This window comes from Euleptes europaea, chromosome 4 (genome assembly GCF_029931775.1).
Source record: "Euleptes europaea isolate rEulEur1 chromosome 4, rEulEur1.hap1, whole genome shotgun sequence".
In the NCBI taxonomy this organism is placed as follows: Eukaryota; Metazoa; Chordata; class Lepidosauria; order Squamata; family Sphaerodactylidae; genus Euleptes; species Euleptes europaea.
Window position 1 is genome coordinate 29,244,548 of NC_079315.1, and position 23,313 is coordinate 29,267,860.

At 46.4% G+C, this 23,313-nt stretch overlaps 2 protein-coding genes across 2 annotated transcripts in view; one reads left to right on the plus strand and one right to left on the minus strand.

Annotated features, from left to right (window-relative positions):
- PTGR1 (prostaglandin reductase 1) overlaps nt 1–11,685 on the plus strand; it is a 36,997-nt gene extending 25,312 nt beyond the window's left edge. The window contains exons 8-9 of the mRNA XM_056848056.1: nt 10,524–10,642; nt 11,567–11,685. Of these exons, the coding sequence (XP_056704034.1) occupies nt 10,524–10,642; nt 11,567–11,677 (230 nt within the window). The 3' untranslated portion in view covers nt 11,678–11,685. The remainder of the gene's footprint in view (nt 1–10,523; nt 10,643–11,566) is intronic.
- The window catches only part of SMC2 (structural maintenance of chromosomes 2), a 180,977-nt gene that overhangs the window by 84,978 nt on the left and 72,686 nt on the right, over nt 1–23,313 (minus strand). The window lies entirely within an intron of this gene.

The window sequence follows — 23,313 nt, forward strand, 5'->3', positions numbered from 1 at the left end:
TCACAAGTGCAACGTGGGTTGGGTCAGCCTTACTGGACTCATGTTCCACATAAGGTGTGATGAGGTCCTCGAATCCTTTACTGGGATAGTATGGGAAAACTGTGTGAATGACCACAGGGAGAATGGGGAGTGCAGCACGGAAATAGGTTCCCCATTAATGAGCTGCTGTTTATTCATGGATGGGAAGGTTTTGAAAAATAATTGCTAAGTCTTCACTCAAAGATGGTTTTTGTTCCCCTAAAGATTCCATGGGACTGAGGGCTGGTTGACACACGCCAGGTGTCAAGGTTAAAGTGGAAATGAAGTGGTTGCAATGGACTGCATTACCTCAGGCTACAGGCAGAAGATCACATTTTGAGATACTTCTGTGGAAAAAAAGTTTTGAAAGCATAAAAAAAAAAGGAGACATTTTCTCCCTGATGTGATAATCTGCTGCATGAAGGTTTTTATGTGATGGAATGTTCAAAGCTGAAATTTACCACCTGCAGTCTTGAAGTGACAGAGTCAGGGGGATGGTGTGGGAAGGAAGGCTGAAGAACCTTCTTCCCACAAGCCATAGTTCCAATCCAAATTGCATATCTGTCAGCCCTTGGCCCACAGAACCAGAAATCACCACAAAGTCATATAGAGTCCAAACAGATGGCTTTTACTGGTCAAATAGGCATACAGTGCAAACGAATAAAATGACAGCTATGAGAGACTCACTAGCTGGGAGATATTATAAGGCAGGAAAGGCGGGAGATTACACGCATAGGCTGAATACAGTTTCCCAGGAGCTGAGTTCCCAGGCCTAGGTATGCGACCTTGGGGGGCAGACAATACAGCGCAGAGACAGAGGCAATAACGAAACCGAGATAGCAGCCTGATATTCTGCTCCCCTTAAGGCCCCCTCCCAGTTCGCAAGGGGGCTGGCCTATCCGGGTAAGCAATGTGAAAGGCGTCGACGAGGTCGGGGGCGGAGACATCCCGTGCGCGCACCCATTCGTCATAGGCAGGGGGGAAATGTTTCCAACGGACTAAATATTGCAGGTTGCCATGGTGAACACGGGAGTCAAGGATCTTGGAGACTTCGAAGTGTTCCTCCCCCCCCACCATGATGGGTTGCGCAGGAGGTGGGTCCGGATGCCACTGTGGAGAAGCAACATGGGGTTTGAGGAGGCTAATGTGGAAGACAGGATGCACACGCCTCAAGGATTTGGGGAGAGCCAGTTCCACCGTGACAGGGTTTATGACCCGGGTGATGGGGAAAGGGCCAATGAATTTAGCACTGAGCTTATGGCACGGTTGGGTGGAACGGAGATTTTTGGTGGAAAGGTAAACCAAAGCACCCACTTGCAGATCACCCCCGGGGGAGCGATGTTTGTCAGCTTGCGCTTTGTATTTACGTTTGGCCCGGTCGAGGTTGCTAACGAGCCAGGGCCAAGTGGTACGGAGGGCGTGTGCCCAGGAGGCAATGTCGGGGTTCCCCTCCCCCTCCACATCATCTGCAGGAGCGATGGGACTGAAATCTTGCCCATACACAGCAAAGAATGGGCTAAAACCTGTGGATTGATGCATGGCATTATTGTAGGCATATTCTGCTAAAGGTAACAGTTCCACCCAGTTATCCTGGTGGTAGTTAACATAACAGCGTAAATAACATTCAAGTACAGCATTGACACGTTCAGTTTGACCATCAGTTTGAGGATGGTATGCACTAGACAACCCTTGTTCCACTCCCACCAACTTGAGGAAAGCTTTCCAAAACTTAGAAACGAAACCACTTCCGCGGTCACAAATTATCTTACGCGGAAACGAATGTAAACGAAAGATATGCGTCACGAAGAGGCGGGCCAGTTTCTGAGCAGAGGGGATCCCTGCGCATGGAATCAAATGTATTTGCTTAGAAAACAAATCAGTAACAACCCACAACACAGTTTTACCCCCACTGAGAGGGAGATCAGTCATGAAGTCCATAGCAATCACTTCCCAAGGTTTGCTGGGCGTTTCAAGAGGTTGTAGCAGTCCCGGGGGTTTGCCCTGCGATCGTTTCGCAGCGGCACAAACGGGACAGCTGCGGATGAAGGAGTCAATGTCGGAACGCATTCCCCCCCACCAGAACTGTCTGCGCAATAAGTGAAGGGTTTTCAGAAACCCAAAGTGCCCAGCTGTTTTGGCTCCATGGGCTAAATGTAAAACGTCCTTCCGGAGAGCCTTGGGGACATACAATTTCGAGTCCTTGTACCAGGATCCTCCTTGTTCCAAAACACCAGGAGGTAGGGTATGAGCGGAACGTTCTAAAAGGCACTGGTCCCGAAGGACAGTTAAAAAGGACTCGGAGATGGGGATTTTGGAGGGGGCCCCCCCGTCGGCCGTGGAGCTCTTAGAAACAGTTATGGGGCTAGTGCTTACGTGCGGCGGCGCGCAGGCGGCTGGGCGGTCGGAGGGGTAGGAAGGGCGGGAACTCCGGTTTGTTGCGGTGGCGGCTGGGCAGCCGGTTGGGCTGGCGGAGCTTGTAAGTTGGGTAAGGTGTGCTGATGCTGGGATCGAGTTTGCACAGCCAGCATAGGTAGGGCCCCACGTTGCATAGGGGTGAACAGAGAGTTGGTGGGTCTCTCGAGTTTTACCGGATATTGTGGTAAACGGGAGAGGGCATCCGCGAGAACGTTCTGCTTCCCAGGGACGTGCTTCAGGGTGAAACGGAACTGAGCAAAGAACTCCGCCCACCGTTGTTGTTTCGCCGATAGCTTATGGGACCCCGTGAGGGCAGCTAGATTTTTGTGATCGGTCCAAACCTCAAAGGGGACTTTAGACCCTTCCAAGAATTGTCGCCATAGAGTCAGTGCATGATGAACTGCTGAGGCCTCTTTCTCCCAGATGGGCCAGTTTAATTGAGCGTGCGCAAATTTTTTTGAAAAGTAAGCGCAAGGGTGAAGAAGACCATCCGGTCCTTGCTGGAGGAGAGCCCTTCCATGGCTACATCGGAAGCATCGACTTGCACAATGAACATTTGATTTGGGTCTGGGTGCTGTAGCACCGGCTCCGAAGTGAAGAGGCGTTTGAGGGCCAGAAAGGCGGCTTGGCATTGCTCAGTCCATAGGATTTTTGCGGAGGGCAAGGCAGCCGAGCTTACTTTTCCCTTAGTTTTCAGTAGGTCCGTAATGGGTAGAGCCACCTGGGCGAAGTTAGGGATGAATCCTCGATAGAAGTTTGCAAATCCCAGAAATTGCTGTACTTGCTTACGGTTGGTGGGGGGAGTCCAATCGAGGACGGCTTGGACTTTGGCGGGGTCCATGCGAAGACCTTGGTGGGAGATGATGTATCCCAAAAACGTGAGTTTGCTTTGGTGAAATTCGCACTTAGCTAGTTTTGCGAAAAGTTGATGGTTACGCAGGCGTTGCAGAACTTCCCTGACCAGAGCCACATGCTCGTCCATAGTTTTCGAATAAATGAGAATGTCATCTAAGTAGACCACCACCCCACGATATAGAAGGTCATGTAGGATTTCATTGATGAGTTGCATGAAGACCCCCGGGGCCCCTTTTAATCCGAACGGCATCACAAGGAATTCATACATTCCGAAACAGCTAGAGAAGGCAGTGAGGTGCTCATCCCCTTCGCGGATACGGACTCGGTAGTAAGCTTCCACCAAGTCTAATTTAGAGAACACACGGCCTTCCTGTAATTGTCCCAAAATATCTGATATTAATGGGATAGGATAGGCGTTGGTCTGGGTAACCGCATTGAGCTTTCTGAAGTCAATGCACAGGCGAAGGTCGCCCTCTTTTTTCCGGACGAAAAACGCGGGGGCCGAGTTTGGGGCATTCGAAGGGCGAATGAACCCTCTGGCGAGGTTTTTGTCCAAAAAGTCCCGGAGGACAGTGCGCTCGGAAGCGCTCATAGGGTAAATCTTACTCTTGGTCAATGTGCAGTCCTTTACCACTTCAATCGCACAGTCTGAGGCCCGGTGGGGGGGTAAGGCATCACATTCCCTAAGGTCGAAGACATCTCCAAAGTCCCGGTATACAGCGGGTAGAGCCGGTGGTGTTGGGGCGGTAGAGGTTAATGCTGGAACGGGCGGATATAGCAGAGCAAAGTTTTGCCGATGCTGGTCGCAGGTGGGACTAGCGAAGGAGATAGTGTTTGTTTCCCAATCAATACTGGGACTATGTCCTTTAATCCAGTTAATTCCCAAGACCACTTCAAATCGGATAGGGGCTATAGTGAAGTCTATTTGTTCCCAGTGGGAACCAATTCCCATTGCCACCCCTATGGTGCGGTGATCAACTGGACCCCCCTGGAAATGGCTTCCGTCCATTTGGGCAAATTGGACGGGGGCGGGTAAAGCCTCAGAGTCGGCTCTGAGTGCAGCAAAAGTGGCTTCGCTTATGAGAGTGCGACAGCAACCGGAGTCAATTAGTGCTTTGACGGGGATTTGTGGGCCACCGTTAAGTTGTTGTAAAACTGCATCCACGTAGACGGTGGAGTCCACTTCTTTGATTTTGGTAGGAGCATTCGGTTTGGTAGGAAGATCCTGAGAGGTCTGTGGAGACGCTCCATTCACCACAGACCGGAGCCGTTTTTTGACAAGTCGAGGGGAGATTCCAGGTTTAAGGCTGGAGAAATCCAAGGGTTTTCCTCATCCGAAGAGGGAAAGTTGTCCCCCAATGGGGCACTTGTAATCCGAGACCCGGCGGGGTCGTTGGTAGTAGGCAGGGAGGCTGGGTCCCCGGCATGGAGTGCAGAGGGTGTGGGTCTTCCCGGAGCTGCGCTGCGGGTGGCCGCGGTGCCTCTGCGTGGTGGACGACCTCGGGCGCGGGTTGTCGTGCTGGGACGAAATAATTCCTGGCGGCGCGGGCAAACGGCTGCAAAGTGGCCCATTTCTCCGCAAGTAAGACAGGCACCCCTCTGAAATCGGGCTTCACGTTCCTGGGGCGGACGTGGGGGATTTCGTGGGATGAGCAGTGGTGCCTTGGGTTGAGGCTTTTGGGTGCCTTTTTCCTTGTGTTTTTGACGGACGAGAGAAATAAAGCGTCGGCGGCTTTCCACTTCCTCGGCTAATAGGATCCAGTCTTCGAGGGTATCGGGATCGCCCCGCATGTAAGACCAGTTCAGAATGTCAGGATGCAAGGCTTCCCTGAAATGATGGATCAGGGTGGTCTCGGGCCAACCTACAATTTTACTTGCCAGTCGTTGAAATTCATCGGCAAATTCTCGTACTGTAGCAGAGCCTTGTTTTAATTGTAAGAGTTCCGTTTTGGCTCTTTCCCCCAGGAAGGGGTCCTCAAACCTTCTTCTCAGGGCAGTCATGAAGTTGTTGAGGGAACGAATAGCACGAGAGCGGGTGTCAAACTGGAGGACCATCCAGTCAGCCGCTTTACCTGTCAGAAGGGAAGCTACGTAACGCACCCGGCTATCTTCCGTGGGGAAAAGTTTCCTTGTTCTCGCATATAACTGTCCACTTGATGCAAGAAACAAGGCAAAGTCTCGAGAGATCCGTCATACGTAGTCCTCAATTTGAGTTGCTTCCAAGGGCCGGGCGCAGGTTGACCCGGTTGCACGGGTGGGCCGGGCGGAGGGACAACAGGAGCTCCAGGAGGCAAGGGTGGAGCAGGCACATTAGCGGGCGGTTGCACGGGTGGTCCGGGCGGAGGAGCAACAGGAGCTCCAGGAGGCAAGGGTGGAGCAGGCACATTAGCGGGTGGCTGTACGGGTACCCCCTGACCCGGTATCGGAACGGGCTGTCTCTGAGCTATCAGGGTTTGTTGTAATTGCCTGTTCTCCTGAAGCATACGTTCCATTACTTCCTGGAGTTGATCAACACGGTCGGAGAGCTCCCGATTCTGGGCTCGTAAGAGATGAACCTCCTCACTTGGGCCACCAGTAAGATGAGGCTTACTGGTCCGGAAGCTTGTGGCCCATTGAGAGCTATCCCCATATAAATCCTCGTCTTCAGACTCTCCTGAGTCTCGACGTCGGTCAGCCAAACGGCGTGCGCGTTGGGTCGCGCGCGACGGGACAAACGCCGGGGAAAAGGACAGACCTGATAGCCCTAGTACATTGCCCTTAGGGCGCGTGTCCACGTTTGCCTGATTCCTAATCCTTGCTGCAGCCGCCCTGGCTGCTTCCGCAGCCTCTCTCTCTCTTGCGACCTTAGCCGCTTCGGCGGCTTGCTGATCCGCGAGAACTTTGGCGTTCTCAAGTCTCAGGGCAGTCTCTGCCGTAATGCGCGGCAAAAGTTCTGTCTCCAGGAGTGAGAGTATGGGGTCGGGTTCCCCGCCCAGCAGAGGTTGTACTCGAACCGCCAGTGCGGGTGCCTCGGCTCCAAAGGTCGAGGTCAAAACTTGAGCCAAGGTGGCTACCGGGGTGTCCTTTGTACATTCCACAAGGAGAAGAGCGGTGCTAATAGCGACTCGCTTGGCCTCAGCCTGACAGCTGGCTGCATCCGGGATCAGGGAAAAACCCTCCGGTGGGGCTCCCGCCATGGTAGAAAGAGTTTCTCGAGAAATAAGATTATCCAAAAGTCCAGTTAATATTTGTAAATCCTCAGTCGCCAATCGGGCATCGTCCAGTAATTGATCCAAGTCCTGAAGATCTAAACGAGCATCAGTATCCTCCGACGTTAACATCCAGAGACGTCCTGCAAGAGATTGCCACTGTTCCTGTACCAGTCCCCTCAAGCGGCAAACCTCTCGGGTCGTCCGGAAAAGTTCAGCGATTACGTCTTGTAACAGAGTAGGATCCTCAGAGAAGGGCTCCAGGGTAGTAGATCACCTGGAGAGCTGCACAGCTCCCATCCAAGTGGCAGGCGAACCCCCCTGGGCTCCAGCCTGGCTAGTAGAATGGTGAAGAGGGATAGCTGTCATAATGTCAGCCCTTGGCCCACAGAACCAGAAATCACCACAAAGTCATATAGAGTCCAAACAGATGGCTTTTACTGGTCAAATAGGCATACAGTGCAAACGAATAAAATGACAGCTATGAGAGACTCACTAGCTGGGAGATATTATAAGGCAGGAAAGGCGGGAGATTACACGCATAGGCTGAATACAGTTTCCCAGGAGCTGAGTTCCCAGGCCTAGGTATGCGACCTTGGGGGGCAGACAATACAGCGCAGAGACAGAGGCAATAACGAAACCGAGATAGCAGCCTGACAATATCAGGTGTGCGGGAACTGAGGGGAATACACAACTAATTTCTGACCAAAGTAGTGGGGAACCCAGATATAACCTGTTAAGACCATAATGTGAATGGGCTTCAGTTTTCTGCCACCTCATCCACCTTCCCTCTCCTTTATGGGTGAACCAGGCCTGGGAGAGAATGCAGCCAATATGCCTCCGTCCCTGTTGCTCTGCAGGGACCTTCCCTCAACTTTTGCTTCAGTGTGCTGGAGGACAGCTAGAGCACTGTTTGTTGATAGGTGCGGTTCAGTAGTTTCTCTCTATACTTGGGGCCTCGGAGTCTTTCAAGAGACACCGTCTTTGCTTCCAGGTAAGGTTGCCAGGTCTTTGCACAAAGTAAGAGGCCTGCAGGTTGTTTTGAGTCACAGTAGCTATGGGAAATTACCATCCTCATGAGTGAAACATTGGAGAAGGGAGGAAAGCACCTTTGTGGTTGGCTACCTCACTGAGTGTATCATGTGTTGTCAAGTAAGTTCTGGTGTATGGCGCCCTTATGAGTTAATAGCCTCCAAAGCGTCCATATCATTAGCAGCCTTGCTCAGGTCTTGCAATCTGAGGGCCTTGGCTTCCTTGACTGAGTCAATCCATCTCAAGTTGGGTCTTTCTCTTTTCCTACTGCCTTCCACTTTTCCTAGCATAGCTGTCTTTTCCCACAAGTCTTGTTTCCTCACTACCAAATCATAAAAGATAAATATTTTAGTGTTATTTATTTACATTGTGCTTTTAGATTCAGTGTGTTGTCCTTTGTTAAATGCGTTGTGTGTTGTCCTTGTTCATTCTTTTTGGGAAAGCTAATGGAAGTAGTATAAAACTGGACATATACTCAAAACATATTTTATCAGAGTGAGGATGCTCAAACACCTGCTGGTTTGACTCATCCTGCCTCCCAGTGGTGATCAGGGGGCTGATCAATTAACAGGCTGTTCAGCTGTTCGTAGCCTGTGCACATCTGTTTGCAGGAACAAGCTACTTGAAGCCATAAGAACCTGACTGCCGACTGATGAAGGATCAGCTGGGAGTCAGCTTCTGATTTCTGGCTGGGGAAATTTTGCTATGTACCCAGCGAAAGTACTTGGGGGGGGGGGCAGGGGGAATTAGACGCTAATCTCAGCTGAATGTAGGTATCAGCTGGAAGTCGGGTTCTTCTGATCTCACACCCTTGCAGTGATCAGAAGCTTAGCAAGGCCCCCTTTCTATTCTCCCTACCCCAAATTGTCAGGTTGGGCTGCTGCAGTAAAAAGGAGCGGATGGCTCTACAGCCCAAGCTGTCTGTTTGGGATGGGGATGGAAGAAACAAATCGCTCCAAAGAATAGGAGCTGATTACTCCTGTCTGAAATTCATTTTGTCAGTGTTGGGTGGAGAGAGAAAAAGCAATTGTTTTTTTCATTTCCATCCGAAACTGATGCACGTGGTGGAAAATAGGTATCATTTGCCCCTATAAAGTGGGGTGGGGGGAACAATGTGTTTCTCTACTCTCCCCGTACCACCTGGAACTGCCAGGGATGCAGAGGATAAGCGGTCTGCTCCTTTTCTCTACGATAGTTCAGGGCAGAGGGGGGAAGAAGCTAATTGCTCCTGTTTTCCCCACCCCAAAGCATCTCTGTTTCCTAGCCTTGCTGGAATAGAGAAGCTTTGGTGGTGAGAGTGGACAGACCAAGAAGCTCAGCTGATGCCAGCTGAGAGTTGGCTTTTGATCTCCACCTCCAAACGTCTTGCTAGGTCCCTGCAAGGTGGGAACTCCACAAGGGGTTTGAGGTTGCAGTCATTCAAGATGGTCATTGGGAGCTAAACTGATTGGATGATCAGCTCACCTATATCTGACTATCGAACATGTCCATCATGAAATTTGCAGCATCCCTAGTCCAGGGTGACATTGCTCCCAGAAAATTCATGACTGAGCAGGGATTTGAACCCATACTTTTCAGGTCCATATCCCATACCCTAGCTATGGAAAACTTTGTTTCTCTCTTAGACATGTTATTTGCATTCTAATTGGGTGTGCTGGTTTCAAATGCTTTCAGAAGAAGCCTCAGTTGGTATCCACAAAGTACAATTCACACACTGTTTTAAGGGTCTGAAATGCAGCTTCAATTGCCAAGACAGGTTGTGGAGTGTCCTCAGTTTGGAAATACAGGTACACTAACGTTACCGGTCTAATGCTCAAAGATCTTTTTGTAGGTCATGCACAGGAGACCTCTTGGTGGATTGGGCTCTGTACATTACATTGATACAAACCCTCATTTCATCTCAGTTTTGAAAAGTTAACTTCCTACTTTATCCTACTTCATTCCACATTGTTCAGAAATATATCCTCTCTCCTTACTTTCAGTCAGGTGTGTTGGGGTAGAGGTTAAAATACTGTATTGGCTCATACGAGCTTGATGGAAATTAAAAAGAAAGATAAAGGGAGCCGGTAAGATAGTGTCTAGAAAGGGCATAGGAAGAAATTAAATTCTGGTTATGTACCACAATAAAGTAAACCTAGAACCTTTCTGAAATTAAATTAATTGTGCAGGTGAATACTCTTCTTTACACATTTAGGTCTATGGTTTGGATCCAAATTACCTCAAGTAGAACAAAGCTTGCAAAACAGGACTTTTCTACCTCTTGCTGAAACCCAATAAGCCACCAAAACGTCTGTTCCTTGTGGACCCCCAAACTGGTGTGTGGGTGGGTGGGTGGGGGGACTATAATGGGAGTAGGGAATCTGCAAAAATCAGCCCCTGCCAACAGACCTGCTTGCTCTTCCATGGATGTAGGTGCTTTGTTTCTAAGAGAGTACCTTTGGATACAACCCAGTGTAGGAGAGCCAGCGTGGTGTTGTGGTTAGAGTGTTGGTCTGGGATCTGGGAAACCGAGGTTTGAATCCCCACTCTGCCAGGGAAGGGCCGCTGGTTGACCTTCAGCTAGTTCTACACTCTCAGCCTAACCTATTTCGCAGGGTTGTTTGTCGTGAGATCAAAATGGAGGAAGGGAAGACAATGCTGTAAGTCACTTTGGGTCCCCCACTGGAAAGAAAAGTGGGGTATAATTAGAGTAAATAAATAAAATATCTAAAGTTAAAATTCACAAAACAAAAGATGCCAGATTATTATAGATTGGTTGTAAAGGAGTAGTGGCCGAAAGAGGAAGGCTATTGGCTAGAAAAAGCCACAATACATATTGTTTTCTCCTTGATCAAATAAACCCTGTTGTAAAGATGCATGTCATTTTTTGCAAAAACAAACTAGAAAAAAGGCTTGAGCAGAGATGTTCCTAGGATGGTGCGGATGCTCCTTGCACACTCGCCTAAATACCACCTAGTGGAAACACCGTCCTTGGCAGGGGAAATTTCACCATTGTTTTCTTGATACGTCTTGCAGGACCTTATCTCCAGCTTAGTATGATCCTTAAAGAGCTCTGCATGGAAGGCTTCCTGGTAACACGGTGGGAAAACCGGAAGGAAGAAGGTCTGAAAGCTCTATTGAAATGGGTCATGGAGGTAAGGAACAGTGGCCTGACCACTCTATGTTTTCTTTGGACCTGCAAGTGGATGAGGACGCCAATTTACCATATGTATGCATTCAGTTCCCCCAAGCATTTTCCCCCTTTCCCCCAGTCAAGGCAAAGGGGTCAATCTATATCGAACACAGGGCAGAAAATAAAATTGTAGCTGTTGTGTTGGCCTGTGTCCAGATTCCAAAATGTCAGAATTTGGATTTCTGCTCTTTTGAAAAGGCCAAGTAGGATGAATATTGAGCATGGGGGCCCCCTGTGGCCCAGAAATACGAACCCTCTACATAGCAAGAAAGCTTGTTAAGTTGCCATTTTAATAGTACGTTATGAAGTCCTTTGCTTTCTCATTCACAAACTTTGTAAGGCATTTTAGGCTGAGATATAGTTAACTGAACATGGGAGGAGAGTAAGAATTTGAGGGAAGAGAGGTCCATCAGTGCCTTCTAGCCATGGTGAATAAAAGGTGCCTCCATATACAGAGACAGCAAGCTTCTGAATACCAATGCCGGGAGGCAACCTCAGGGGAAGGCCTTGGCCTCTGTGACCTGTTGGTCCTCCAGAGGAACTGGTTGGCCACAAGGTGATGGACTACATGGACCTCTGGTCTGATCCAGCAGGGCTTTTATGTTTTTAGAAATTCCTTCATATATAAGAGGCCAAGATGATTCCATATCGCTCACGCTGATGATATGGAAATAGATTATTGTGGGATATATAGAGAGAGCATGAGGCTCTGAAGAGACACCACTTTTTATTCTTGAATATATCCAAGCATGAGCCTTTAATCTTTGGTCTGTGTGTTCTCCTCCTCGCGAAAGTACCTGGACATTGTAATTTAAAACAGAAATTGGGCATAAGGATAAATTGCTCAACCTTATTAATCAACTATTCAATCTCTTTTTTTGCACAGGGAAAAATTAAGTGGCACGAACACATCACAGAAGGATTTGAGAACATGCCGGCAGCATTCTTAGGAATGCTAAAGGGAGACAACATTGGCAAGGCAGTCATAAAAGTGTAAAAAGCACATGGCTCTCCCCTCCAAGAAATTTAGCACCGAATTCCTACCCACACCTTCTTTAATTACGTACTCCTGGCCAGAAGCTCATTCATAAACACGCTGGATTTTGTAACAAAACAGACACGAGCTAATATAACGCAGTTATGGCAACAGCAATAGTTTGTTTACTGCATTAGATCCAGGAGCCAAACTAGATGCAGTGGAAGCTGATGGGTGTGTTTAAACCTGTTTCAGCTGTGATCCTCTCTGCATGGTAGACAGGGGGCTCCCACATTAATAGTGCTCTCGGTCCAAGACCAGCTCAGGGCAGAGGTCCCAGGGCTTTTCTCTCTTTTTTAAAAAAAATAAATATTTCATAACTACAGAAATACAAACAGATATAAAATGTGTCACAAAAAGAAACACACACAATACTGTGGTGTTTATGGTGGCCTCAGACCAGGGAAACCCTTGCCACATTAGCAAAGGGCCCTACCCAGCTCCTCATAGGCCACCCTGACGTAACACCAGTACCCCCTTTACACACAATTCCATCCCCAGCATCCCCCTTTTTCATACAGCATTTTCCTTACACCCCAGGCTCCTAGTTCATGCCCCCGTGCCGTCCCTTGAGCACATGCCCTAAAGTCTTCCCCAAATCAATTTGTTTCCCTTCAACAAAGCCTCCAGGGGTTATTTTTTTCTAACAAGAGGTGCTTTTTCTAATGAGAGGCCAGAGGCATCTTTTATCTGCTCTTTGGCTCTGCTGCCCCCTGGCTGCTTCGCTTCTTTTCTCTGGCATCCCCTTCAGGGAGAGAAGTCGGTCCTCCTGGATCCACGTCAGTCAGCTTCCCTAGGGTCTCCCTCCTTGGAACGCCCTCTGAGTCCTCTCCACAGCAGCCCTCTTTCCCTCGCTCCCGGTTACCTCCCACAGCTCTCTCCTTTTGGGCACAGCCTTTGGCTTGTCTCCTGCCAGCCTCCTTCCTTTTCTTCTGCAGACCTGGGTCTTCCTCCTCTGTGACAAACACAATATATACACGAAGTCTACAATGTATAAAAAAAACAAGCTTTAACTGGGTGAACATGTACAATTTTGTATCCCCCTTACTATTTTCCCTAAGACATGCTATTATGACATAATATTCTGCTTTTTGTGCAATCTTTCACTCTCATGATATAAGTATTTTATACTTACATACTAAAGTGACCATTATTAAATCATACTAACTGCCTTATAATCTTAATTAAACTTGTTTATATTCACTAGATTCTTTTATATACTTTTTCTTTATAGCATAATGAAACATTTTCATTTCTAGTTATACATAATTTATAAGACATGCATTGTATAATTTCCACTTTTTTTGGAATTCTTCGCTGGATCTTGTGACTCCTGTCTTCTCATAATGTGACCAAAATATGATAGCCTCAGTTTAGTCATTTTAGCTTCTAGGGTCAGTTCGGGCTTGATTTGTTCATTATTACCGGTGGTAAAATTCCTAACAACATAGTTTTGGGATCTATTGCCAAATTGACTTTCAGGATCTTTTGAATTTAAAGATAAACTTTGAATAAATAATCCATCTTGGGGCGGGGGTCTGTGGAGTGGCTGTGGAGGAGTGACCATGTGGACAGTACCTCCATTGCCACTATGGGGGCGGGTCTAGCTAATCCTGTTTTCAATATGGAACGGGTCAGCTTGCTACTGCATGTCAAAGCCTGGTTTTTAGCTAATTAAAGAACTCCCCCCCCCCTTTCCTTGCCAACCTGTGTGTTCGCATTATGAGTTCTGGGGCATCCTGATGAAATAACCATCATGCTTCTGCTTTTAGGTAGCTTCAATAGGAAAAGGGAGCAGGGGGCATGTGGATGATGCCTCTACTCATTCCTGTGCTGCTTGCTTAGGGTTGCCAGGTCCCTCTTTGCCACCAGCGGGAGTTTTTTTGGGAGGAACCTGGGGAGGGCAGGGTTTGGGCAGAGGGACTTCAATGCCACAGAGTCCAATTGCTAAAGAGGCCATTTTCTCCAGGTGAACAAGATCTCTATCAGCTGGAGATCAGTTGTAATAGCAAGAGATCTCCAGCTAGTACCTGGAGGTTATCAAAATAATGACACCCTTGTGTTATACTATTAGTCACATAACAAAATCTAACATAGATAGGCATATAATAACCACAACTGCAGAATTACTTATGTAGTATATTCACATCAACTTGAATTATAATAAAAATATATTAAACCATTCAGTTCATATTCAAGAATCCAAGCACTGCTCACTGCATGCTAATTCAAATAGCAATCTTATGCAGTCCAAGTGGGTTCAATTATATCATTCCATAGGATGGTTTTCTCGAGATTACTGTTTCGAACTCCTTCGTCAGTTCCACTTCATAAAGCTTCCCTTCATACACAATACAATAATTAATCCATCACCATACTCCATACGTACCTTCTACATGTCAGATACACAAAATATACAAGCATACATTACCTTAATCTTTAACAATGTATTCCTCAAATTACAGGGTACTGCATTTTTTGCACTTGCTCGTTTCCCACCCGGGATACTGGTATGTAACAGCTGATACCGATTCCTAATTAAACTCTACTTCCTTAACAGATAACAGCTGTTCATGCCGGAATGCAAGTTCATGTCTTACAGAGTTAAAGACACCTTCAGTTATATAATTGAACCAACTGGGACTACATAAGATTGGTATTTGAAGTGGCACGCAGTTAGCAGTGCTTGGATTCTTGAATATGAACTGAATGGTTTAATGTATTTTGTTTATTATAATCCAAGTTGATGTGAATATACTACATAAGTCATTCTGCAGTTGTGGTTATTATATGCCTATCTGTGTTAGATTTTGTTATGTGACTACCTGGAGGTTGGCAACCCTACACTTGCTGCTGTGGTGAAAGTGTGTAAAGAGGACTGCCGAATCCCCAAGTGCTTCCCCACCTTCAAAACTTGATTACTGTAACTTTGTGCAGTAAATTATCTTTTGCGTTCATCAGAAGATCAGGTTCACCAACTCCTAGTTCAGACGTTTTGCTATAGGAGCCAACCCTACATGATATGTCGAAGGCTTTCACAGTCAGAGTTCATTGGTTCTTGTAGGTTATCCGGGCTGTGTAACCGTGGTCTTGGTATTTTCTTTCCTGACGTTTCGCCAGCAGCTGTGGCAGGCATCTTCAGAGGAGTAGCACTGAAGGACTGTCTTTCAGTGTTACTCCTCTGAAGATGCCTGCCACAGCTGCTGGCGAAACTTCAGGAAAGAAAATACCAAGACCACGGTTACACAGCCCGGATAACCTACAAGAACCTACATGATATGCTTTATCGAAATATCAATTCTAAAGGTCTGCTCTGCCACCAAGCAAGGGGATGATCCAGCCACGGGTCTTTTTCTCTGCTACTGTGGTTGGTTATGACCATTTCTAACCATGGTGCAGGAGGGTGGTATTCAGCTCAGCAATGTAGGCCCACCTACCTTCTTGAAGCAGAAGTCAATAGTTCTGAGAGGAGTATCCAAAAGTGGAAAGTGGGGGTGGGGTTGCCTTTCCTTGCTGCAGCCTCTCAGTTTCTGACCGTCTACCCTCTTATTAAAGAAATAATTCATGGGTAGGGGGGGACTTCCTGCTCCCCAGCCTTGCTGTTCCTCTAGCAGCTCTTGGCATGCTCTAAAAATCCTCTGCAACCAAAATGCATGGTGAGGGGTAGGGTTGCTGCCACTTCCCTTTTCCACCATCTGCAGGAGAGGCTCTTGACCCTGAGGAGAGAATTCTCAGGATGGGGGGGCAGGTTTGTTGGAGACAGCCACAGAGAGAGGTTTTGCTCCACCCTGTCCCTTCTGCTGGTTTTTTCCAGTAGAATATCCCTCCTATCTAAACTGGTAATAAAGGAAATGGACATTTTGGGCATAACTGATGCTGCATTTGGATCTTAGGTTGACAAAGCACATGCACTCAGACTCCCCCCCCCCTTTGTGATTCCATACACCAGAAATGTTAGGTTGGTATAGTGAACAGCTGCAGCTTCTCCTAGGAGTGTGAACATCTAAGGCTGCCTTTAAGGACATTTGTAAGATTCATTTGTAACATGATGGCCTGAAAAAAAGATCTGCAGTATCCAGCGTGATGAAGAGTTCTGCTGAGCTCAGAAGCTTGCACCCTGATTGTGTCAATTTGCTTGGTCTTAATAAAAGGTATCATACAAATGTTGCCCTTGTTTTTGCCTAAAAGTGACCTTCGATCATTTGCTCAACGAGCTCAGTATATCAGCCGCTCTGACCATCGAGCAGCCCTCCAGCATCACAGGCAGAGAAGAGCTGTCCCAAGATTTCCTGTCTGAGAAGAGCCTTTGACTGGTGATGGCAGGAACTAAACTTGGGACCCCCTCCTATGCGCAAATGTGTTTTCAGCCATTCCCTATAGGCCTGCTTCCTATGGGTGCCAGAGGAGCCTGCTGGCAAGGGCCCTTGCGTGCACCCTTTCTTAGGAGCCAGGGCTGTGCCCTAAACATGCCAGCAGAGACTGATTCCTACAGCAGAATAGCTCCTCCTCTCCTGACATGAGTTACAATCCAAAATACAGGGCACCTCCGTGCCAATACCGATATGGTTTGAAAAGCAGCATTGGAGATTAATAATACAAAGATAACAAAATTCTATATTGTGTTTCAATAGACATAGACAAACAAAAGTGGAATACAACTACAGTAACACATTACAAATATATACAAAATATACAAATCATGTTTGATGCAGTCTCTGTGCAACAAAATAGTGCAATCTTCTTGGTATATACTTGCAGCAGATGTAAACTTGAAAAGTCCATAAGGTACACATGTTAACAATCCCAAAAGATTCACTTAATGGGAGTAAATGGGAGACGTCCGTTTCAAGGTCTTCAGCCCCAATTCCATTCCTCTATCAAATATAATATGTACTAATGTAATAATTATATTCTCATTAGCTCACCAAGAAAGCATATATAATTCATACTCATGTTTCCAAAACAAGTTTAAATCTTGTGCACCATACAATAGATTCACTAGTTCCCCGAGGGATACTCCAACGTGTAGCAAAGATCTATGCTTGTAAACCAACCCAATATACCGCAGCTGTGAATAAAGGATCTCCTCGCTCGCGTTTCTTAGGAGAATTACCGTAGTCTAGTAGCAGCAAAAAACGTCTGCAATACTGTATAACATCTGAATTATATGTAACAGGAGAAATCATTGTCTAAATTCAAACCATTAGGTTTTATTGTATTAAAAAGGTGTATAAAAAAAGTCTCTTTCTGCCTCAAAATCCTTTCAGTATCCCTTCTGTCATAACGTTTGCCTTTTAGGTTGCAAATGATGGCATAGCCATGGGCTCTGCTTGTGCTCCGACTATCGCCAACATTTTTATGGCGGATTTTGAACATCGTTTTATATATAGCAATAATCCCTTCATAGAATCCATCATAGGATATCAACAGTTCATAGATGATTTGGTATTCATACTGGCAGATGACGTTGATTTTGACAATTTCTTAAACTGGTTAAATACATGTTCTATCAGATTTACTGGCACCTGTGATACAGACCGTATATCCTTTTTGGACACAGTCATCTACCGTACTACTTCCAATAAACTGGCAGTAAAAGTATATTAAAAACCCACGGATTGTAATGCATTATTGCACTTCAATTCTTTTCACCCCAGACATCTCAAGAGAAAATTTACCCTTTGGGCAATACATTAGGTTAAAAAGAAATTCCACTAGTGATCAGGATTATCAGCAAGCAGCAGATCAATTATCTGCGGCGCTTCTACATAGGGGCTATCTGATTAGAGTCATCCAGAATGCCCGTATACGGGCGCAAAATGTAGATAGACAAAATTTAGTTTATAAAAATTCCAGAAAAACTGAGGATACACATAGATTAACTTTTGCATTGCAACATACTCACTTAGCAGGAAGGATAAGCCAGATCATCAAAAAACATTGGCACCTCCTAAAAGAAATACCTGGATGTCAACATCTTCCCTGTTTTGGATACAGAAGAACTATGTCCATTAAAGATAAATTGGTGCATGCAGATATGACTAATGTAACTGATAATGTAGATAGATGCAAGGGACATTACAAATGCCATGGATGTTTAGCGTGCAGCCTCAGTTTAGAGGTTAAAGAATTCAAACGTGTTGACACGCAATTTACTTTTAAACTCAAAAAACTTTACTAATTGTGAAACCAAAAATTCTGTTTATTGTCTTCGGTGCCCATGTGATTTATTTTATATAGGATCCAGTATTAGACCTATAAAAACAAGGATTCTTGAACATAGGGCATGCATACGTGCCAGAATAACCAGTGCTCCGGTAGTCGACCATTTTATAGAGGCGCACCATTTGGAAAATGACCTTTGGTTCTTCATCATTTGGAACCTAAAAGGCAAACGTTATGACAGAAGGGATACTGAAAGGATTCTGAGGCAGAAAGACTTTCTTTATACACCTTTTTAATACAATAAAACCTAATGGTTTGAATTTAGACACTGATTTCTCCTATTACATATAATTCAGATGTTATATGGTATTGCAGACGTTTTTTGCTGCTATTACGGCATATATAATTCATACTCATAAGTTTTGGAAACTTATGAGTATGAATTATATATGCTTTAAAATATTGTCGAAGGCTTTCACGGTCAGAGTTCATCGGTTCTTGTAGGTTATCCGGGCTGTGTGACCGTGGTCTTGGTATTTTCTTTCCTGACGTTTCGCCAGCAGCTGTGGCAGGCATCTTCAGAGGAGTAACACTTAGGGCTGTCGATTCTGTTTGGCCCGAACTGAAAAACAGCCGAATTTCCCCTGATTCGGCGGTTTTTAGTTAGGGAAGAACAAAACTCAAAAATGGTAGGAAAACGGGGGAGCCGAATTCAGCGAGTTCGGGAGTTCACGAATAAATTCGGCAAATTCGGGGTGTCAGTAAGCAGCATAACCGTCAGTAAGCAGCATTCTCCTCCCCCGGCCAATCGGTGGCCAAGCTGGGTCTTCTTCTGGCCAATCAGTCAGGATTGAGTACTGGAGGAATCAGCTGCTGCGCGCCCAGCCGGGGAGAGAGAGCGAGTGAGAGAAATCCTCGTGGGGGGTGCTTGTGCACATTCGCTCCTTTCCGTGGCTGCAGGGGGCGCATTTTTGGGGGTAGAGACCCCAAACTTTCAGCATAGCTTCAGACGAGCCTTCTTAAGAGACCCCCCAAGTTTTGTAAAGATGGGTTCAGTGGGGGCAGAAATATGGGCTCCCCCTTTTTCTTTCCGTGGCTGCAGGGGGTGCATTTTTGGGGGTGCAGCCCCCAAACATTCAGCATAGCTTCAGACAAGCCTTCTTAAGAGACCCTCCAAGTTTTGTAAACATTGGGTCAGGAGGTCTCGAGATATGGGCTTTCCCCTTTTCCCTATTGGGATGAATGGATCACCCGATCTTGTATGCATCTCCAGAGCGGCAAATCCAAGGCAAACCTCCCGTGCTTAAATAGAATCATATTGGATTACCCACTCTTCCCAGCCCCTCCTGATGGAACAGAAGACAGCCACAGTAAGACCCCTTTGGGGGCTTTAATCTATAATTTTTCTCCTGTGTGTGTGGGGGGGGAGGAGCAGTTTCTGTGGGTGGGTGGGGGAAGCCAAAAGGGGCTTTCGCCCGTTCTGCCTGGGGTGTGTGTGCCCCCTCGAGTCTCTCTCTCCCTGGTTTGAGGGGGGGCTTCAGTTGTGTGTCCTCAGGTTTTCCCTCATTCATAAGATCAGTTAGGTCTATTTGATGCTTGCTCAAAACTGGTTTTCAAATGGTGACTTAAAGAATGCATTTGCCTGGTCCCGAGTCCCATGCAAAAGGGGAAATTCCACCCCCTCCTGCTCATTAGGCTAGCTGCCTCTGTCCCTTTCCATGGTTTGCAAACTCCCAGGTGTCAGGTGTTGCTTTGCATGTTTGCAAAGGTGTTGCTTTGCAGTTGTGTTGCTTTGCAGTGTTGATTTGCAGTTGTGTTGCTTTGCAAACTTCTTAGCACCTGCCCCGCCATTGCTCTCAGCTGTTTGTCGGGGCTGGGAGCTTTGTGCGTGGGCGGCAAGCTCTGCTCAGAGATGCACATTAAGGGTGGGGGGCCCTTTCGGGGCCCATATCTCAGCCCCCCCTGACCCAATCTTTACAAAACTTGGGGGGGTCTTGCAAGAAGGGTCCTTTGAAGCTCCGCTGAAAGTTTGGGACCTCTACCCCCAAAAATGCCCCCCCTGGAGCCGCGGAAAGGCGAGGTTGTGTTTGTAATGGCTTTATTCGGCCAATTATTTTTCCCGAACTTTGAATTTGCGCCGAATTGCACGGACCCAAAGCGGGGGAGTTCGGACTTCAGCATATCCCGAATCCAGACGGGCCGAATTCGGATGAATCTGAACTATACCGAATTTTTTTTTCAACAGCCCTAGTAAAACTGAAGGACAGTATCTCTCAGTGTCAAGTGTGTAGGAAGAGTAATATACAGTCAAGAAGGGGGTTGGGTTTGAGCTGAGTCATTGTCCTGCAAAGTATCAAAGGTAATGTGCTAATCATTGTCCTGTAAGTATCAAGATAATGTGCTAATGAGGGTGTGGTATGTTAATGTGGAACCATTGTATCCTGAAGTGATCTGTTATATATGCTTTCTTGGTGAACTAATGATAATATATTAAATTGGTACATATTATATTTGATAGAAGAATGGAACTGGGACTGAAGAAAAGACCTTGAAACGGACGTCCCCCATTTACTCCCATTAAGTGAATCTTTTGGGATTGTTAACATGTGTACCTTATGGACTTTTCAAGTTTACATCTGCTGCAAGTATATACCAAGAAGATTGCACTATTTTGTTGCACAGAGACTGCATCAAACATGATTTGTATATTTTGTGTATATTTGTAATGTGTTACTGTAGTTGTATTCCACTTTTGTTTGTCTATGTCTATTGAAACACAATATAGAATTTTGTTATCTTTGTATTATTAATCTCCAGTGTTGCTTTCCAAACTCCTAACATGAGTGGCAGCTGTTCTAAGCAGATAAATCACATCTTCCATGCCTACTTGCCTGTGCGTGTACAAGCAAAGCAGACTTCTGGAACCCCACATCAAGTTCAGCATGACGTTTGCACCACCTTTTATTTGGCAGATTTTATTCAAAAGTGAAGCGCAATGGAGAGGACATTTCTTTGAGCACTTTGCCATCCCCCCCACCATCACTATAAATCTTACTCATCTGCTCTGCTTGGCTGCAATTTTATTGCTTCATGCAAATATTCTTTGCTAGCCCTTGGGGCACAGATACATCTTGAATTAAGTCAGAGCGGCTCTAGGAGACATGAAATGCAGATAACCAGGGTAGGGTTTTGTGTGTGCGTTTTTTTGTTTTTTTTTAATAAAGGAGACAGTGCATGATACAATAAGTGGGGATGTGGCTCAGTGGTAGAGCATCTGTTGTGCATGCTGAAGGCCTGCAGTTCAATTCCCAACCTGTCCAATTAAATATTTACTTTTATTCATATTCTTTTCTCCCCAAGGGGGACTCAAAGCTGCTTCCATCCTTTTCACTTCCCTTTTATCCTCACAACAACCCTATGAGGTAGGTTAGGCTGAGGGTGTGTGACTGGCCCTAGGTCACCAGCAAGTCTCTAGGGAAGAGGAGGGTTTGAGACCTGAGCTTTCTAGATCCTTGTCCAACACTTTAACCACTACACCTCCCTGGCTCTCAATAGGCTATCAACTGAAACTCTGAAAAGCTGCAGCCTGTCAGAGTACACAATACTAACCCTGATAGACCAACAGTACAAGGAACACAATATTTTCTTGTAAAGGAAAGTTATATCCTAATAAAAATAATTGTAGATGTTGTGTCTTTCCAGTACCAAAAACAATAAAGTTCATATTGTATTTCTTGTCTAAACTGAAATGCAGTATTGTATCAGTGTATCACCTTTACCCAATATTCCCTCGTAGAAACATGATAATCGAACTTGGTGATAGATGATTGGTCTGCCCAGTTTACCAATATCTACTCTGAGTAGCAGCAACCCTCCATGGTCTCAGGTCCGGGAAAGACTTTCCTTTACGCATGCCATGCGATATCTTTCAGCACAAGATTCCAGAGAGAGCTACAGCCACAAGATTCCAGAGAGAGCTACAGCCTCTTTTTGCACATCTACTTGAGTCCCATACTAAAAAGAATCCAGTGTAATTAGTAATTCTCCCCTTAGGATCATCCCACACCAACTAGCCTTCTAAAAACAGGTTTTAGATCGGGTTCTCAAACTACGACCCCCGGGCCGGATCCGGCCCCTCAGGGTCCTGAACCCGGCTCCCGGCCTAAAGTATTCGCCGGGGAAACCATAGTTCTTCTTAAGCCCACCCCACTGTTCTTTCTCTTCTCTCATTGACTGGGAAAGACGCCCATCACCGTCCCTCTCGGCAGCTGGCAACTACCAACCACCTTTCATCCTGTTTCCCTCCCTTTGCTTCATTCGTCCAAGTTAGCATTCTACCCCGCCTTCTCGTGGCGTTGCTGGCCAATCAAAAGAGCTGTCGACGTTAAAGGGCCTCAACACCCCCTCTTCTCTACCCAAGCAGTTACCTCGAACTGAATTTTTTTCTTGGTTGCTGCGCGCCACAGCCCCCTCCTCTCCCTTTACAACAATGCCTTTTAGAGAGAAGAGGCGGGGCCATGATCCCCTTTCTCGGCGGCACGCTGTTGCTGCTGCCTCAGATGCATGCCGTTTTGTGCCCGGCAGCGAGTTGTTGCTTTTCGCACTGTTTTGTGCACAGTCACGTTCTTCGCGCAGCTTCACTGCTCATCACGCGCGTGAGGAGGTGGCGGTTCTGGATAACCAGTAAGATTCGGAAATCCCCCCTCCTCCTAACCGTCCCTTTCCCTGCAACGGTCGTTCGAGGCTGGGCTATTGAAGGAAGGGTGGGCGACGAGAGCGGGAAGAGTCTCCCAAGGCAGGAGGAAGGAAATGAGAGAAATGAGGACTTAAAAAACAAAACTAGGTTATTGGTTCTTGTAGGTTATCCAGGCTGTGTGACCGTGGTCTTGGTACTTTGTTTCCTGATGTTTCGCCAGCAGCTGTGGCAGGCATCTTCAGAGGAGTAACACTGAGGGACAGTGTCTCTCAGTGTCAAGTGTGTAGGAAGAGTAATATATAGTCAGAAAGGGGTTGGGGTTGAGCTGAATCATTGTCAACCCCAACCCCTTTCTGACTATATATTACTCTTCCTACACACTTGACCCTGAGACACTGTCCTTCAGTGTTACTCCTCTGAAGATGCCTGCCACAGCTGCTGGCGAATCGTCAGGAAATAAAATACCAAGACCACGTTCACACAGCCCGGATAACCTACAAGAACCAATGAACTCTGACCGTGAAAGCCTTCAACAATATTTTAAAACTAGGTTAATTTCTGTGAACAGGAATTCAGTGACATCTCTGTTTTTCTCTCATTTGCTTAAGTGTCTCACAATCTCTTGCCACACAATAGTGTGATGAGTTTTATCTGTTGTCTGTAGGGTACGTAATGTTAAGATAGGGTGATGCTTTTTAGTGCAGGTATAGCTCACTGCCCATATGCCAAATTTTAG